This window comes from Phoenix dactylifera, chromosome 15 (assembly GCF_051530095.1).
Source record: "Phoenix dactylifera cultivar Ajwa chromosome 15, Ajwa_hap1_PhDact_Kaust_v1.1, whole genome shotgun sequence".
NCBI classification, from domain to species: Eukaryota; Viridiplantae; Streptophyta; class Magnoliopsida; order Arecales; family Arecaceae; genus Phoenix; species Phoenix dactylifera.
This window is the reverse complement of record NC_143204.1, coordinates 4,696,948-4,715,853: the sequence shown is the minus strand read 5'-3', so window position 1 is coordinate 4,715,853 and position 18,906 is coordinate 4,696,948. Positions and strand designations below refer to the sequence as shown.

Below are 18,906 nucleotides of genomic sequence, written 5' to 3'. Positions count from 1 at the left end.
AGGAGGTTCATCAAGGACTTTAGTGTCATAACTCGACCATTATGTAACCTCCTATTCCTTGATACACCGTTCAATTGGACTGAAACCTGTCAGGAGGCATTCAAAAAGTTGAAGTCTATGCTTAGCACTGCACCCATCGTGCGACCACCCGATTGGTCATTACCTTTTAAGATTATGTGCGACGCTAGCGACTATGCGATAGGTGCTCTCCTAGGACAACGCAAGGATAATAAGCCATATGTCATTTATTATGCAAGCAAAACCTTAAACAATGCTCAAATGAATTACACCACCACCGAGAAGGAATTGCTTGCAGTAGTATTTGCCTTAGATAAATTTCGCTCTTATATCCTTGGTGCTCCTATTGTTATCTTCACAGACCATGCAGCGTTAAAATATTTGCTGGATAAGAAAGAGGCCAAACCACGCTTAATACGATGGATACTTCTACTCCAAGAATTTGACATCACTATTAAAGATAAAAAGGGAGTAGAGAATGTGGTTGCTGACCATTTGTCACGGCTAGTTTTTCATGATTCAGTGCCACAGTTTTCCATCAAGGACTCATTCCCTGAAGAGCAGTTGTTTGCACTTTCTAGTATGCCATGGTATGCAGATATTGTAAATTTTCTTGTTACAAGCCGGATGCCAGAGCATTGGGGGTCGACAGATAGAAAAATTTTCTTGCGCGAAGTAAAGAATTATTACTATGACGAACCCTATTTATTTAAATATTGTAACGATCAAATCTTTAGACGATACATACCGGATCATGATATACAAAGCGTACTTTCTTTCTGCCACACTGATGCTTGCGGTGGACACTTTGTCTCTAAGAAAACTGTTGCAAAGGTCTTGCAATGTGGTTTCTATTGGCCTACTATGTTCAAAGATGCCCACGAGTTCTGCAGGACATGTGATCCATGTCAACGTATTGGAAGTCTAACTCGTAGGCAAATGATGCTTCTTCAACCCATTACTATTATCGAAATTTTCGATTGTTGGGGCATCGATTTTATGGGCCCATTCCCACCATCTTTTGGATATGAGTACATTTTAGTTGGGGTCGAGTATGTGTCCAAATGGATAGAAGCTGTCGCTTGTAGGACCAATGATCACAAACCTGTCCTGAAGTTTTTAAAAGCAAATATTTTTTCACGATTTGGGATGCCTAAGGTTATAATTAGCGACGGTGGAAAATACTTTTGTAATAAGCCTTTTGAGACATTATTAAAAAAGTATGGTGTCACCCACAGAGTTGCTACCCCATATCACCCGCAAACTAGTGGCCAAGTAGAATTAGCCAATAGGGAAATCAAGCGTATTTTAGAAAAAACGGTAAATCCTTCACGAAAAGATTGGTCCTTAAAACTATCAGATGCATTATGGGCCTATCGGACTGCATACAAAACCATTCTTGGCATGTCTCCCTACCGGCTAGTCAACGAAAAAGCATGTCATCTGCCTGTAGAAATAGAACATAAATCGTATTGGGCAATTAGAAAATTAAATTTTGATTTACAAGATGCCGGTCTAGCTAGAAAATTGCAATTGAACGAGCTTAATGAGATTCGCATAGATGCTTATGATAATGCTAAAATTTGCAAAGAACGAATGAAGATCTTACATGATAAATCAATTTTAAAAAAATCTTTTGAACCTTTGCAAAAAGTTCTTTTATATGATTTCCGCTTACATCTGTTTCCTGGTAAGTTGCGATCGAGATGGACAGGTCCTTACATTATAAAAACTGTTTTTCCACATGGGGCGGTTGAGATTGAGAATCCACGGGATGGTAGAATTTTTAAGGTAAATGGACACAGATTAAAACCTTTTCTTGAGAATTTTGCAGATGAAGAGGACTCATTTTTCTTGGGGGAACCTTCTTATGATTGAACATGAAGGCAAAGGTATGTGTATATTAGTTAGAATTATTTTTCTAGTTTTGTAGGTCTTATTTTCTGGATATCAACAGCTCAAGGTATTCCTCTTCTCTCCAATATTATTTTCTTGTATCTATTACATTGAAGACAATGCAATTTTTAAGTTGGGGGGAGGAAAATATTTTGCAAAAAAAAAAAAAAACTTGTTTCTGCATTTGATTTATTACCAATACACATGTATTTTCATATTAAGTTTGTGCAACTATTAAGGCAAGGAACACATGCATACTATGACTGATCAGAGATCTATTATTAGATCCCCGCACATGTACTTAATGATTATAGGAAGGCCTCAGAATTTCACATTTGTTTAATGCATTTTTATTAAGTCATATATGTAAAAGAAGTACGAGTATCCTTGTCCGTACTATAAGGTTCATGATTTGGTTTTCACATAAAGATAGAAGTTGAATACCCTGGCTAGATCACCTAAGTACCTTATGTTCCGACCTTGGTTGACCTATAGTCACGATGCAGTCACGTTATATGGTTCAGTTTACCTACTCTTATTATTAAAATAAAAAAAAAGAAAAAGATGACAAGTCTGACCTCGTGGCGTAGTTTGGTTTGAGTAATTAAGTCCGAGGGGTGTTTCACCTAATGCCTTGAGCCAACTGGATCAGGAGTCATTGGCCGAAAACTCGCTACATGGACCTTACTAGAGCCTAAGGGGGTTGGACTATTGTAATCATCATATTTGATAAAATAAAATTAAAAAAAGCATGAATAAGGTTGGTTGGACTGAACCCAGTATCATGTAGTAATGGCTGGTTTGACTCCATTAAATTGGAACTCTGTGTACTCTAGATATTTAGTTGGGCTTGATAGCTCCTCCTTTATATGCGAACCATTTTTGACAAATTTAGACAATATGAGATATTCTGAAAATTTGATGGATCAGTCTCTAATAAACTGTAGTAAACACTTATGAACTTGAGTAGTGCACCTAAAAATTCAAGCAGTACCATATTGTGGTGGAGGTATTAGTGCTCTAAGAAAGTCATTCTGTTTATGCACACTACACTTTAGTATTCCCCTTGCTTTGATAGTTGCCAAGCTTAAGAAAAATATATATCACATGTGTATTAGCTTAGGATTTATTTCATATTTTTTTTAGGATCTCATGTCATATCATTCATGATGTTTGTGGGTAACATCCCTGAAAACCCTCACGAGACAACACTCATCCACTAGGGTAACCTAGGGGTTTAACGGCTTGTTGCACGTGCTAAGTGCAATCGTGATGCCCTACGAAAGTGGGTACATATCTTAGTTTTTATGTCTTTAGCTTTAATAAAAAGTCAAAGGATTGACCAACACTTTTTGTACTCTCATGTTATTGTTTACTCTGAATTGCTAGGGACTAGCAATAAGCTAGTTGGGGGTGTGATTAGAGCACAAAAGTGCGATCTACATACTACTTAAATTAATATTATTGCTAACAAATAATGACAAAAGTGCTGCATTAATTTCATATTTTTATTTGGCACAGATCAGAGTTTAAATGCGCATTGGGTCTAAAAAGATGCATCACCGCAGGTGACTAGCCAGCTGTATGGGTCAATCCCAGTTACACACTAGAAGAAGGCTGAGTTCAGCCGTCCAATTCACTGCAACCGATTTCTAATAACCTGTGCATCTCATTTCGATGGAGCCCGCATCCAACCCATCCTCCCGCAAGTGAGTCAGCTTCTTCCGCAAGTCCAAGTTCCATTCACCCAGCGTTCCGTATTCTTCTCGGCCGTCTGTGGTGATTCCACCGCATCCATCTTGCATCTGTGAGCCAGCTCTCCTGAGTTCCCAGCATCTTCGCATCCTTCCGCAATGGAACAAGCAAGGAATCCCAAGTCCCGTGATCATCCCGCGATCACCTCCCACACGTCCGCCCGCCTCCTCCACTGATCCCGTTCCCAGCCTTCCGTGGCCAAAGAAAGAAATTAGAAGCAGCGTTTCAATCATCCGAATCCCAGCAACCCGTTTCAAGCATCCTCCCACGCGTCTGCCGCCTCCTCCACTGATTCCTCACATCCCAAATCCCGTGAATGGTCCCAGCGTCCGTGAAGCGCCCAATCCTCTCCACGTTCCAGCACATCCATCTCTTTCTCCCGTGAAGTCTCCCAGCCGTCCGCGATCAGCTCCCTTCCGGGCGTCTTCCAGATGCGACTCGTCCCAGCCATCCTGCCGATCCCGCGAAGCATCCCCCGCATTCAGCCTCCTCCATCAATACCTCGCGATCAACGCCCGAGTCCGTGAAGCGCCGCAGCAGCCGCGATCACCTCCGAGTCGTTCGCTTCCTCCTCCGTTCAAACGCTCATGAACATCTCGGCTGGGAAGGGAGGAAGATGGTTATAAGAGGGGGGGCTCATTGAAAGAAAAGGGGTTGAAGGAAAAGAGAAGAAGGAAACAGGGGATGCCCTGTTTCCGAAAAAAAAAGAAAAAAAAAGGTATAGAGAGAAGAGTAACAGGGGAGAGTCTTTGATGTTGATGGCTGGCTAATCCTTTAGGTGAAGGGTGATGGAGGAACCCTTGATGTATTGCTATCTTTGAAGTAAATTCTAAACCTTTAATTCTTATAGATTTATATTTCCAATATATTATGGATTCTTGCATAATTATTTTGTAGATAGTTCTTTAATGGTTTATGTTGATCGACATGTGGACCGCTTTAGTATTTGATTTGTCGTTGATGTAATAGGCACGATAAATGCTTAGAAATAGAGTTCATATGTCCCTAAAATATATCCCATGCTTTGATCTATCCTACATTTATATTTTTAATCAAGAATCGAAGAATTTATTTCTTGAATGCAAAATTATCAAGGGGGATTCCAAATTCCTACTCCATCTTAATCTATCCATACTTTGATTCTCCGTGTATTGATTTGTTTTCTATTTGCAAAACATCATCTTAATCAACAAACTAACTGAATTAATTAATCTGAGATTACGCTAATAATCCATAGATCGTTTCATGAGGAATCGACCTCGGACTTCCGAGTTATACTACTTGTGCGAATCTCCTGCACTTGGGAAAACATTTTTTCGAAAGCACCACTTGTGCACTACTATGGAGGGTCTAAAGCAAAATAGAAGGCTAGCTAAAAGTGCAGTAACCCTTTGGGTTGGCAACGGGACAAGAGTTGCTGCTGTAGCTGTGGATACCTATTCTCTGCGACTACCGTCTGGATTTAGTTTGATACTTAGAGACTGTTATTATGCACCTTATTTGCGGCACACCACTTTCGTGGTTTCATCTTGGGACAACTATGCGTCCATGTTTCAGTTTTTGTGTTGTCTTTTTTTTTTTCTGATTTTGTTGGCTATACTTACACCCATCCATATTGTGAGCGGCCATTGTATTAAAAAAAAGAAATATTAAAAGTATAAACATTTATTCCCCACCTCTGATTGACGGTTAGAAATGTTGGAAAGCCTCTCATCAAAATTCAAAAAAACACTACTTATCCTGTAGTGCAACGTGCCGGCCATGGCCGTATCCAGTACTCCGCAAGACCGGCTGCTCCGCTGGTCCGAGGTCCGTTTGGCTGCTCCCCGGGCAGTACCCAACTTTCTAAATGACCGAATTACCCTCCCAGTTTCGCGGGCTTTTGGACGCCCTTTGCTGCTATCTGCCGTAAATTCTGTCCCGTTTTAGGGGCAAAATAGTAATATTACTTCATTTCGGACAACCAAAAACAGCGGAACGCCCGTCGGAAATTACGACAATCCGAAAAAGATGTGCAATTGTTAAAGTTCCCACGACAAAAGCTCCAAAATAACAAAAAGAAGTAAGAAAATAATGATATGTCCACCTCCAGATTCCGATAACTCCACCCAATCACATCTTTCAACAAAACTAACGAAGATACGTTTTATTTTTCAGGGTGAGAACATGAAACGATGGATCGAGATGGGCGGCTAAGGGTGCTACGGTTCAGATCAGCTAATCCAGCCCGGTCGGATAGAAATGTTGAAAAGCCTCTAATCAAAATTCAAAAAAACACTACTTATCCTGCAGTGCAACGTACCGGACACGGCCGTATCCAGTTCTCCGCGGAGACGAGTGGCTCCGCTGATCCGAGGCCTGTTTGGCTGCTCCCCGTGCAGTGCCTAACTTTCTAAATGACCAAATTACCCTCCTCTTTTCGCGGGCTTTTGGACGCGCTTTGCTGCTCTATCCCGTAAATTCTCCCGAGTTTTAGGGGCATAATTTTAATCCAGCTTTCATTTCGGACAAACTAAAACAGCGTAACGCCCGTCGGAAATTACGAGAATCCGAAAAAGACGTGCAATTGTTTAGTTCCCATGACGAAAGCTCCTAAATAATAAAAAGAAGTAAGAAAACAATGATATGTCCACCTCCAGATTCCGATAACTCCACCCATATCACATCTTACTACGAAACTAAAAAAGATGCGTTTTATTTTTCAGGGTGAGAATATGAGACCAGGAGTCAAGATGGGCGGCTAAGTTGGATTTGACCTCACTATTAACCGGATTTGACTCCTGGCTGGAGTCCGGACGGGCACCGGATTCGCGGACTCGATTTCGGATTCCAATCCAGCACACCCAACGAGACGCGCACGCGTCCGCGGCTCCAGGGCTTATCCGGTCACTCAGCACAAACCTAACCGGTTCGCCGACCTCTTTTCCACCGGCTGGGCCTGTCACCGCCTGTTTGAATTCAGTCGGTAGGCAGTTCTCGGGACGAATTTCGAGAGAATTTCATCAAACCGCAAGGGGTAGAAACGAGAAGGTTGGTAGAGAAAAGAGACGGGGTTAAATCTCAGTGCGAAATTTGCCCGTCATTGTGGGAGCGTTTCACTTCGGCTTAATTTGGAGACGTTAGAGGGGAGTCCGAAAGCCTGGAAGAAGTTAGCAACACCTTTCCTCTCTCTCGGCTTCTTATAGATCGGCGAGTTTTTGGGTACTCGGCGATGGAAGCCTGGGCTCTCCCCAGCTGTCGACGATTTTTTGAGGAGCTCGTGCTGTTTTCGGCCGTCCACTTGTTCCGCTTCTCCGGTGGGCGAAGGATCTGAAGTTTACCAGCTAATCGGAGCCAGTTTGATGGCGATTTTACTCGTTTTTGGCTGATTATATCTCCGTTACCTCCCATAAAATTGGTACGCTCTTTGATTTCCCTTATGATCGGGTTTTAGGGATTTGTGGCAGGATTTTGGGTATTGGGCTGGAAGATATCCTGATTTAGATTTTTGAGTGTTTTATGGAAGTTTGATTTGATGAAGTTTGATGATTTTTAAAAATTTTGTCGCTGTATATGTTAATCGGTTGATAATTCTACTTCGAATAATGTTGGATCGGTTTCTACCTGAAAATCCGATGATTTGTAAACTGAAAATAGAGATCTTGAACCCTGTTTTGATCTCCGGGATGTTAAATCTCGATAATAATTGTTTCTATGTAAAGAAATCGATGAAAAGGAAAGTTTTGCTGTTTTCATTCAAAGATCTTTCCCTTTCTGTCCTTTTTCTTTTCGCTGATCTTACCACACAATCCTAAATATTGATTCGACTTTTGACTTTCTGGACTCCATTTTAACGTTAATTTTTTCGGTCTAATCTTTGTAAGATCTCCATGACCATGATCATAGAGAGAATCGTCACCAAATCTCCACTTATATCCTCTTCCCCCGCTTAAATCTCAATCTCTACTCAGCATCTAGTGCGAAGATATCTGCAATTTCTTTATTCCGCACTAATAGTAAAGTTTTTTTTTTCTTTGGGCGTCTTCAGTAGCCTATTAATAACAGGCCGAAGGCATGTGCGGTGGTCCGGAGCGCATAAAGGCCTTCTCGGAAGAAACCCGAAGCTCCTCCCTCGCCAGATCGATGAGCCACCTCACCGTCGTCACCGACGACTGCTTCTCCAGTCTTCTCGAGCTCGCCGCGAACAACGACGCTGACGGCTTCCGCCGGTCCCTTGACCGGGACCCGTCTGCGGTCGACGAAGTCGGCATGTGGTATGGCCGCAAGAAGGGCTCCAACCAGATGGTTCTCGAGCGGCGAACTCCCCTGATGGTCGCCGCCACCTACGGCAGCCTCGATGTTCTCCGCCTCATACTTTCTCTTTCCGTCGTCGACGTCAACCGGGGCTGCGGCCGCGGCCCCGACAGCACCACTGCCCTCCACTGCGCCGCTTCCGGTGGCTCGGCGAACGCTGTCGATGCTGTTAAGATTCTACTTGCTGCCGGTGCTGATCCTAATGCTGTCGATGCCAATGGCCACCGGCCGGCGGACGTGATCGTCGTGCCGCCCAAGTTGCGTGCTGTCAAAATTGCTCTTGAAGAGGTACTTGGGGGTTCTAGCGGTGTTTCGGGTGGTGAGCAGCTGCGGCTGCAACATGTTCTTCACGTGACTACGACGACTGCGGCGGCAGCGAGCTCGTCAAACTCGAACTCTCCACCCCTGTCGTCATCCCCTGATGAGGATGGATCCCCATCATCCGACTCCACCTCCTCCCCGATGAATGCTAAGTTTGCGGATCTGCCCCCATCTGCCATCTCCGAGAAGAAAGAGTATCCTGTCGATCCGTCTCTGCCGGATATCAAGAATAGCGTCTACGCCACTGATGAGTTCCGAATGTATTCTTTCAAAGTCCGGCCTTGCTCGCGGGCCTACTCTCATGACTGGACTGAGTGCCCGTTCGTCCACCCGGGTGAGAACGCCCGGCGGCGCGACCCAAGGAAGTATCACTACAGCTGCGTCCCCTGCCCTGACTTCCGGAAGGGCACTTGCCGGCGGGGGGACATGTGCGAGTACGCGCATGGGGTGTTTGAGTGCTGGCTTCACCCGGCGCAGTACCGAACACGTCTCTGCAAGGATGGGACCAGCTGCTCTCGCCGGGTCTGCTTCTTTGCTCACACCAATGAGGAGCTCCGCCCGCTGTATATGTCGACTGGCTCGGCTGTGCCGTCGCCCTGGTCCTCTGCTTCTGCTGCAATGGAGATGGCGGCAGCCATGGGTCTGATGCCTGGGTCTCCCTCGTCGGTTTCGGTGATGTCACCCTTCACACCACCCATCTCGCCCTCAGCCAACAGCATGGCCCACTCCTCTCTGGCCTGGCCGCAGCCCAATGTGCCGACCTTGCACCTTCCTGGAAGCAATCTCCATTCTAGTAGGCTGCGCTCATCTCTGAGTGCAAGGGACATGCCGATGGATGACTTGTCGATGATGCCAGATTTTGATGCCCAGCAAGTGCTTAATGATCTGTGCTACTCTCGTCTTGGCTCTGCAGCTGCGAATCACTCGGCCCGATCAAAGACCCTGACCCCGTCGAACCTTGATGAACTTTTCTCTGCTGAGATCTCCTCTCCAAGGTACAATTCTGATCAGGGGTCTATCTTCTTGCCATCACACAGAACTGCTATCCTCAACCAGTTCCAGCAGCAGCAGCAGAGCTTGCTCTCACCGATCAGTACCAACGTGTTCTCGCCAAAAGCTGTGGACCACCAGCAGCTGCCTGGGCAGTCCTCTCTCTTGCAGGCCTCGCTTGGGATCTCTTCCCCTGGCCGGATGTCTCCCCGTGCCATCGAACCACTCTCCCCAATGAGCTCCCGGTTGGCTGCATTTGCCCAGCGGGAGAAGCAGCAGCAGACACTGCGGAGCCTTAGCTCTCGTGATCTTGGTTCTGGCTCATCGCCAATTGCAGGCTCCCCTGTGAACTCATCATGGTCCAAGTGGGCATCGCCCTCTGGAACGTTGGACTGGGGTGTGAATGGTGAGGAGCTGGGTCGGCTCAGGCGTTCCTCATCTTTTGAGCTGCGGTCTGGTGGCGAGGAGCCGGACCTGTCCTGGGTCCATTCATTGGTCAAGGAATCTCCACCTGAAAAATTAGTTACAGCGGCGGCAACTTCTGTTGGACCACCGGTATCACTTCCTGCTGGTGGAGGTGGTGGTGCTGGTGAGGCTTCGAATGCTAATGCTCAGATTGATGGGCATGATCAAGCTGCGGTCCTGAGCGCATGGCTTGAACAGATGCAGCTGGATCAGATGGTAGCTTAGTAAAAAGGGCAAGTTTTTACTAAGCTGCAAGCGGGGGTACTGGTAGTAGTTAATGGGTTAGTAAATAATTTTTTTCCGTTATTCGGGATGGCCAAGATGGGAAAGAAGTTGAAGGGGGTAGTATTCAGCGATTCATTTTTTATTATTACTTCAAGAGGAGTTTAGAGAGGTAAAAAGTGGAGGGAATTTATCTCTGGGTTATTTAAATTTCTACCCAGGTATATTACTCTCCTATAGCTTGAAATTTTCTTTACTTCTTTTTCTCTTTTCTTGAGCTCTCTAAAGCCAGAGTCTATATGTTTTATTGCACTGAAACTTGTCTAGCCTTTCTCTTGCTCCCCTTATGCTCTCTCTTCTGTTAATTATGATTTTTAGGAACTTGGGAAAAGAAGAGAGGGGGAGCCCCGCTGGGGAGTTCTTATGTTTTATGACCTGGTCTATTGTTGGGATGAAGAGAAAAATGAACTATAAGATTATGCTGACATGTCCTACTTGTGGATTTGGATTATTCATGCCGTTTTGGAGTATCTGATGGCAGGAAAAGGTGGTGCATAAGTTCTCTGTATGATGTAACCTTTGATTAAACTTTATTGCTATTATTTCAATTTCATTTTCTTCGCCGTTCTTTCCACCTGGTTTCCTTCTCCATTCTTTCATGCTTTTCTGTCTATATCTTATCCTTTTGGTTTTTCTAAGTGCTGATGCATTAACTTTCTCGATGTTTTGCTGCTTTTGTGTTGAAAGTATTCTTTCAATTGTGTGGAATCAGTGGCGGTGGATCCTAATAATAGAGGTGGCAATTTAGGGTATCTAATCTGACACTCTAATAGGGTGGGTTCTATCTAAGCCATGGTGGATATGAAGTTGGTATGGATGACACTAAATTTATTCTGAACTTGAGTATTTTTTTTTTATAAATTTTAAAGATTAAAAAATAGTTTATATGCAAAAAGTCGTGGGATTTGGTTGGTTGTTCTTGGCTTGCTGTAGAAGATGTCAATAAAGAGCCAAAATTGGGTTTAGGAATTTTTGGAGCTGCCACCTTTTGGGCATCTCTTGTTATCAGAACATCCAAATTTGAATGTCTTATATCAAGCTTTCTGCCGGGGCTCTTGAAAATATTCAGTGGTTTTGTCTATGATGATGTTCCCCTGCTCTAGTGCAAGGAAATTTGTGGTGATTTAGGATCTTGCAGCTGGTATGGGTTTTGAGATCAGATTTAGTGGTGAGAACATGTTTAAGAAGCCTCATTTCCAGCTCAGCTATGCTTGGAGAATGATGATGGGAATGGAATAGATTTTCTAGAAAGTCTCCCTGCAAATTTTGCAGGAGTCTTTGTGCTCATTATTTTGGTGGATTTTGTTAGGGTATCCATCATCTTATAATTTCAAGAGGAAATAATGTTATTTGAATGGTTTGTAAACATGGGAAGTTGGAGACTGTCTGATAAACAGGTGGCAGGAGGTTGTAGAAGGCCTGTACCTTTATTTCACTTGTATGTCTGATAAACAGGTCCCCAATGTTCATGATCAATCTTGGCATACACTTTTTCTATCGGAAAATCATTAGATGCTATGGTGCGTGATCTTCTAAGAGGTGCATGTCTTTGGCAAGCCTTTTTTATTTTGGTGGACTTTGTTGATGCTTAATGCTATTGTTTGTCTGGGAAATGAGGTGATGTTTTGGCTTTTATCCTAGAGGAGTGGCTTGCAGAAAATCATTTCTCCTTTGACATGGAATTTATTGCTAAGGTTTCCATTCTGCATAGTAATTGGCTCAAATTTTGACATAGAAACTTGAATCAGATGCCTAACAATTAGCCGTATCGTTAGTAGATGTGACTTTTGGTTTAACGGAGGAATAAATGGTTGTCCTAATCAGAGTGGGGTTCAGGGTTTTGTGGGGTTTGTTGGTGGCACGATGGATTCCCAGTATCGCATTCCTCCTTAAGAATCCCAGATGGTGACTTAATATTCCAGCTTTGTTGATCTGTCTATTACAAGCATAATCTGAATTTGTTCCACAAAACTTGTGTTATCATGTAATTATGCTGTGTGAATGTGGGACTTACAAAGGCATCTTGATTGTCTCTGTACCATTTTGATGTCAACATAAAATTATTCTGTGGAATTGTTGGTCTTCCAATAAGAAAGGAAAGTAAATGGCTTCCAGTAGGGTACACCTAGGCTGGGTGCCCTAATGTCATTTGCTAATGGGAGTGCAGTTCTAGTTTACCCAATCTGCTAGCACACGCCATCATAGGAAGTGGCAAGGGAAGAGCTAATGTTGCCTTTCTTTTGGTCTACCATTGGGCTGCTTTGTTAGAGTTGTCCCTTTTCCTTTTATTTATTTATTATTTATACTGATATGTTTTCTTACGCTATACGGATGACTTGTCGGGAGTGGGAGTTGGAGGCTTATGTATCAGCCCTCGGTGCCTGACCGATCTTTCACCTCGTTTTTGCAGACGACTGCCTTCTTCCAGTCAGGATGAGGGCAAAGGATGCATCGGTCCTTAGAGGGGTCTTGGACGACTATTGCTAGTCATCAGGGCAGAGGATGAATCTCCACAAGTCTACCATTTGCTTCAGTTTAAAGACGAAGCTGCGAGTGAGGCAGGAGATCAGGAGGCTTCTTGTTATGAGGGAGTAGGGTATGATACGAGTGTGAATCGCTCGCGCATAATTTTTAGAACGTGCAGTGGCCTATCAATCACTGATGACCCACGTGCTCGAATTTTTGAGCAACAGACGCTAGCCTTCGCCTATACAATCTACTCTCAAAGAGACCTTTCAGGTAAGTGCTCTGATGCCTTAACAGATCATTGCACTGTCACTCCCAAAGAACCTTCTTTATTCTCCGAGTATTGCTCTAACTTAGGCATGGAGGGTACTCCACCAAATACTCTTCGTCAAAAGGACTTTTTTGTCTTTGTTGTTTCAAGTCGAAGCTCGGTCACGAACTAAACTCCGAACACAAGCAACATTCTTAAAGAAACTTCTAATGGATTGCAGCTTCGTACAACCCAAATAGCTCACATTAAGCCCTCCAGTATTTTTCCCCACTCAGCACCTGAGTCAAGCCGGTCCTCAGCACAATTGATTAGCCTTCAGGCCGGAAACTTGGTGTGCTAACCAACCCCTTCGAGTCAGGATAGCCCAAGTCGAGACGCCAATTCTTCATATAGTCAACTATTGAGGAGGCAAGAGAACTCCACATTGGCGTGCTTGACTCCCATGTATACATGCATCAGAATAAGACAGAGGGGGGGGGGGGGGGGGGGGGGGCGAGAAAGGATTGGGAGAGAGGATGAAGAAAAGCTTTTATTCACCTATTGCTCCAATTAGTGTGGTACCAACTTATTAGCCGAGTACACACATGAAGAAGGAAACACGGAAGACTACTATATAATGAGAACTTGCATGGGCAATTCAAAGGTAGCCGATCTCCCACCGACTACCACATTCAGACTCCATCCGGCATTTACTTTAACTATAGTCCTCTTGTGGGGTAGTATGGAAATCCTCGGCTATGTGTTGATCTAAGAGGATTTCTATATCAATGTGCACCACTTTGGCCACTATGAGCAGAGCTGAATAGGGTCCAAGAGCAAGATCTGTCACATTGGGACGCCGAGTCGCATGCTAAATTTTCGAAGGCCATAACTTGGTCATATGACGTCCAATTAAGATAATATTTTTTTTCTAAATTGGATAGTTTTTCGACATTTACAATGTGACAAAATAATTTTTTTTTTTTTGGGCAAGAATTGGATAGGACGTAGCTCTCTATCTAAAAAGAATAAGGCAGAGGGATAGAAGACAGAGTTAATATAGAGATCGAGATCTACCTTCTCAAAATTTTTAGCTTTTTCTGAAAGATTTCTGCTAATGATGTCTATTCTTAGATTAGGAAGAGGAATCTGATCAAAATTATGTAAGAATGGATCTCACCATTATATATAGAGGCTATATACCTCATTTTTTTAAATCATCAATAAAAAGAAAAGAGAACTTAAAGTCCTACTTTTTTGATTCCTTCCATTTTCTTCTAGATATTTTTGAGAGATCCAAGTTGAGTAGGTTGAAATTTTTTTTCTTCTCCTCGATCAGATTAGGTGTCCTCCGACGAAGACCCGATTCTATTATGTTCATCAGCAGTCGAAAGTTTATGCTCCACGATAGGAACGATCTGGCTCCTGTCCTTCGCAACGTGCTGAGACATGACATGCAATCCCATCGCTAGTCTGGCGACTTTGAGGTCTGTATCTTCTACTTGGGTCATATCTGTTGAATTAAATCAAATAATTTAAAAATTTGAAAACCAAAATTGGTTAACGGCCAAGTGGCAAGCATCCGTGCACAAGCAAGGGAGCAAACATGGAAGAATTTCTAATGAAAGCAAACCATGACAAGTGTCATGTATCCAGCGCAGGAGCAAACATGGAAAGGCCCCTCGAAGAAGGAAGGAAGCATGAACGACCAAGATGCAATAAGCCGAAGAAACAAAGGAGCACAAGAAGACACGTCATCAATCCGCGGGAGGGAAATCTTTTTCTTTTGACGTGCCTGAGCCTATATAAAGGGCTCTAGGGATCATTTCAAAGGACAATCAAAATTTTCTCTTCTCCCTATTCCAAGAGTCTAGATAAAAAAGGCTCTAGGGATCATTGGGGAGAAAAGAAATAAAGAAAATTTTTCTTCTCCTCATAATTTTTCTAAGTTTCTTTTGAGCTATCTGCAAGCGTGAACGTGCTCTTCTTTCTTCCCTGGAGGCGCACTGACGGGGAAGACATGGTTCTGTATTGGGTCGTCGTATCTCTAGGAGATCTGTGCCAGCAGACCCGTGCGTGGGGGGCATAAACTTTCCTGGGACAGCGCATCAGCGTGCTTCGATCCACATGCCATCTTCTCTCTCTTTCTTCATTTTATTATTATATTGTCAAGTTAGTTATTTGCTAGTTTATTCTTCTTATTTATTGTTTTTGAATATTAGAAATATTTAATTTATCAATTATATTTGTGCATCTAGGCTAACAATCCAGGAAAGTTTATATACTGTTAGCACTAGATTTTAGATTGCAATATTTATTATATATTTTGCTGCATAATTATAAATTGTTATATTTCAGTTGTTACACATTTATGCTAGCTTTACTGTAGTACTTAATTTTTCAAGCAAAATTTTAGATTGCTTAACCTCCAAGAGGTTTATTAATACCTCCATTTGGACTCCTTACGGAGTAATTTCCAGATTCCATTCAAACGAAAATTCGAAAATTGGTTAATTCATAGGAGCTGGCTTAATATTGCACTTAGGATAAAATTGAACGATATCTAGTGAAATTATCTATTGAATAACGGTGTCTAAGAAAAACTTGTCAAAAAGGCATACGTGCCTAAGAAAGGCTGGTACTTAAGTGAGCCAAGTGCTCCACCACCGATCTGGAGCTGATCTGGCTGTTATTCTTTAGATTTTTCAATTAGACATCTAAAGTTCAAATTAGATATCAGTGCAATAATTTGACATAAACCTTCTCATTTTTACATGTGTCAAAATTGTGTTAAGCTACAAATTAATGGCTTCCCACATATCTGAAAATCTTAGTGCTAAATCTGAAAAGTTTGATGGTCAAAACTTTAAGAGGTGGCGGAATCAAATGCGGTTCTGGCTCACCACCCTAGGTTTGATTTCAGCCATTGGTGAGAGTACTACTAAAGTCAATAATGGGTCTAACCCATTTGCTCTTGAGGATGATAGTGTTATTTTGATGATTAACAAGCAATTCTCTAGAGTATGCTATAAGTTAAAATTGATACTTCATTTATAAGTTCATTGCTCTCAGTACATTTGCTTAATTGGAAATATATATATAGTCTTGTTCATTTGGATGAAACTAACCTTGAGAATGCAGCAAAGTGTGGATTGAGTCGACCCATAGGTTGATTGGGTCGACCCCGGCACATCGAGGAATCATCTGGCACACTCCTGCAAAAACAGCACAAATGAACAGTGAGTTGGGTCGACCCAAGGTAAGCAAGAGTCGACCCAACCTCCAAAGAACCTCAAAATGCAAAGGAAGAATGCTCTCTGGATTTACTGAGAGGGTCGACCCAAGAAGAAGTTGAGTCGACCCAAGTAAACCTTGAGTCGACCCAAGGAAAGGTTGAGTCGACCCAAGTGAAGAAAGGCTGAAATTCAAGGCTCTGAATTTTCTGAAGCTGACCTTGGGTCGACCCAAAGAAAGGTTGGGTCGACCCAAGGCAACAGAAGGCTGAATTTCAAGTTTCTGTGTTTTCTGAGAGGGTCGACCCAAGAAATGGTTGAGTCGACCCAAGTAAAGGTTGGGTCGACCCAAGGACAGGTTGAGCCGACCCAAACACGGGCTGAACATAACGGCTAGTTGTGCAGAAATGCTTTTTGGACTCCCAACGGCTATAAACGGCTAGTTTCTTCAATCCAACGGTCAGAAAGGACTATTTGGAGGTTGGAGAAGTATTTAAGAGGGAGTATTCATCAGAGGAAGCAAGCTTTGGGGAATATACATCAAGTGCATTCAAGAGAGAACCCTAACAAGGGAAGCTTCATCCAAGTGCTTCATTCAAGAATCAAAAGAAAGTGGTTGAGCAAATTCAAAGAGTCATCAAGAGCTCCATCCACCCTTGAAGAGTGAAGCATCCTTGACAAAGAAGAGAGAAGTCACATCAAGCGATAAATATTCTCTAAACTCTTCTTTGTAGATTATATTGTTATATTTGCTCATCTAGGAGTTTAAATCTTCTTTCTTTATTTGTTAAACTACTTGTAAAGGTTGGTTGGTTAGCCCGCAAAACCAACGGAATAGGTTGATTGGTGAACCCGTAAAACCAATTGTGTAGGTTCGTTGGTGAGCCCGTAAAACCAACATAGGTTGATTGGTGAACCCGTAAAACCAATTGTATAGGTTCGTTGGTGAGCCCGTAAAACCAACATAGGTTTTTGGTGAACCCGGAAAACCAAAGTGTAAAGGTTTTTGGATTGTGAGCCCGGAAAACAATCCAACTGTAATCCGCGGGATTATAGTGAATTCCCAAGGGGTCGCTTGGGGAGTGGACGTAGGTGCTAAGGAGAGCACCGAACCACTATACTTCTTGTTGTTTGCATTGTGATTTGTTTAAGTTCACTAACTCATCATTTAACACAAGTAAGATAGTTAAAATTAAAAGAAACCAATTCACCCCCCCTCTTGGCTTGTCACCTTGGGCAACAAGTGGTATCAGAGCCAGGTTCTCTAATAGTACTCATTGATCTCACAATCAAGAGTTAAAGATCATGACAACCCAAGTGGGATGTTCTATGAGTGAGGGACAATTAATTGATAGACCTCCACTATTTGATGGTATAAACTACACACATTGGAAAGCACGCATGCGCATTTTCATTCAAGCACATGACTACGATTTATGGAGTATCATAGTCAATGGGCTACATACAAATGCTAATCATGATAAGAAAATGGCTCAGCAAAATGCAAAAGCCATGAATATTCTATATTGTGTATTGGATGATAGTGAACTTAATAGCATATCTTTTTGCATAACTGCTAAGAAAATATGGAATATGCTTGAAGTTAAATATGAATGCACTAACGTTTCTAGTGAATTTGAAACTAGTTCCGAAGAAGAAGAGCATCAAACTGAAACTGAAAATCTATGCTTTGTAGCACATGAAGATGAGGTATGTACTCGAACACAAAGTGATTTCTCATTCAAAAATCAAGTACATACTGAAGCTCAATCTGATTTTACATTTGATGAACTTCATGATGCTTTTTCTGATTTATACTTAGAATATAAGAAGCTTAGTTTAAAGAATAAAAAGCTAAATCAGAAAAATCTATCTCTTGCTGAAAGCTATGATATAACTCAGAAAAATAATAAATTACTTTTAGAAGACAATGAAAGGCTAACTAAAGAAGTTAACAAATTTAAGCCTATAGTTAAAAAATTTACTATCAGCTCTGAAAAACTGAACTTAATGATAAATAATCAAAGAGCTGAATTTGAAAAGGCTGAATTAGGATATCAATCTTGGTACACACAAAAATCCCTTAATGATATATGTGTTAAATCCTCCACTATCTATCCTAAAACGGATTCTAATTTATCTGATGAACCTAATGAACAAAAACAAAAAATTAAAAATCCATCATCTACTTATATTAAATCGATGTTTGTTAAATTTAATAAGAGTATGCAGAAATATATTCCTTATAATCCTAAAATCTGCAAGCCTATGGACAAAATAGCCATTAAGAAAATATGGGTTCCAAAAGGAACAATAATAGCTAACCTACAAGGACCCAAAAGAGCTTGGGTTCCTAAGTTGAAAATCTAAATATTTTCTATAGGTGTGTCTAGCACTCAAGGCTCCAACAAAAGATGCTAATTTAGAAATTGGGTGCTCTAGACATATATTAAAGAATGAAACTTAAAATATACTTTAGAAAAATAATTGAAATGAAAAGAATAATGAAATTAGTAATCCTTGCATCTCATCATTCTCTTTGCCTTAGTATCTAATTAAAACATAAATTGGAGGTATTAATCAATTTTGTGATATAGGTAATATTTTTAAAAAATATAATCAAATCACTTCATTTTATAGTATGCCTTACTTACTGCTGGATAAGTTGCTAAATGATTAATCAATTTATTAAGAATAACTCTATGAATTCTCTATATGCTTGATTGAGAGTTTTTATCAATGGTATTATCTTATTGATCATAGACATGAGAATGTATACTTGGTATGCCTTTAAATATATGCACTATGAATACCAAGATTAAAGAAACCACTTTTGGCATATAAAATCAACTCATACTAGTATGGACTTAATCTCAAAAGACCTTGTCATTGGTTCACTTAGATTAATTTTTGCAAGGTCAAAGTTTGCTATGTATG

At 41.8% G+C, this 18,906-nt stretch overlaps 1 protein-coding gene across 1 annotated transcript; it reads left to right on the top strand.

Annotated features, from left to right (window-relative positions):
• Positions 1-6,623: 6,623 nt before the first annotated feature.
• LOC103698226 (zinc finger CCCH domain-containing protein 24-like) lies at positions 6,624-10,594 on the top strand. The gene is made up of 2 exons (XM_008780216.6): positions 6,624-7,066; positions 7,697-10,594. The coding sequence occupies exon 2, from the start codon at positions 7,723-7,725 to the stop codon at positions 9,961-9,963; it is 2,241 nt and encodes a 746-aa protein (XP_008778438.2). The 5' UTR covers positions 6,624-7,066; positions 7,697-7,722; the 3' UTR covers positions 9,964-10,594.
• The last annotated feature ends 8,312 nt before the right edge of the window (positions 10,595-18,906 follow it).

Excerpts from the sequence above, each read along its gene's own strand:
- LOC103698226 (XM_008780216.6), top strand. The coding sequence starts at position 7,723 with ATGTGCGGTGGTCCGGAGCGCATAAAGGCCTTCTCGGAAGAAACCCGA.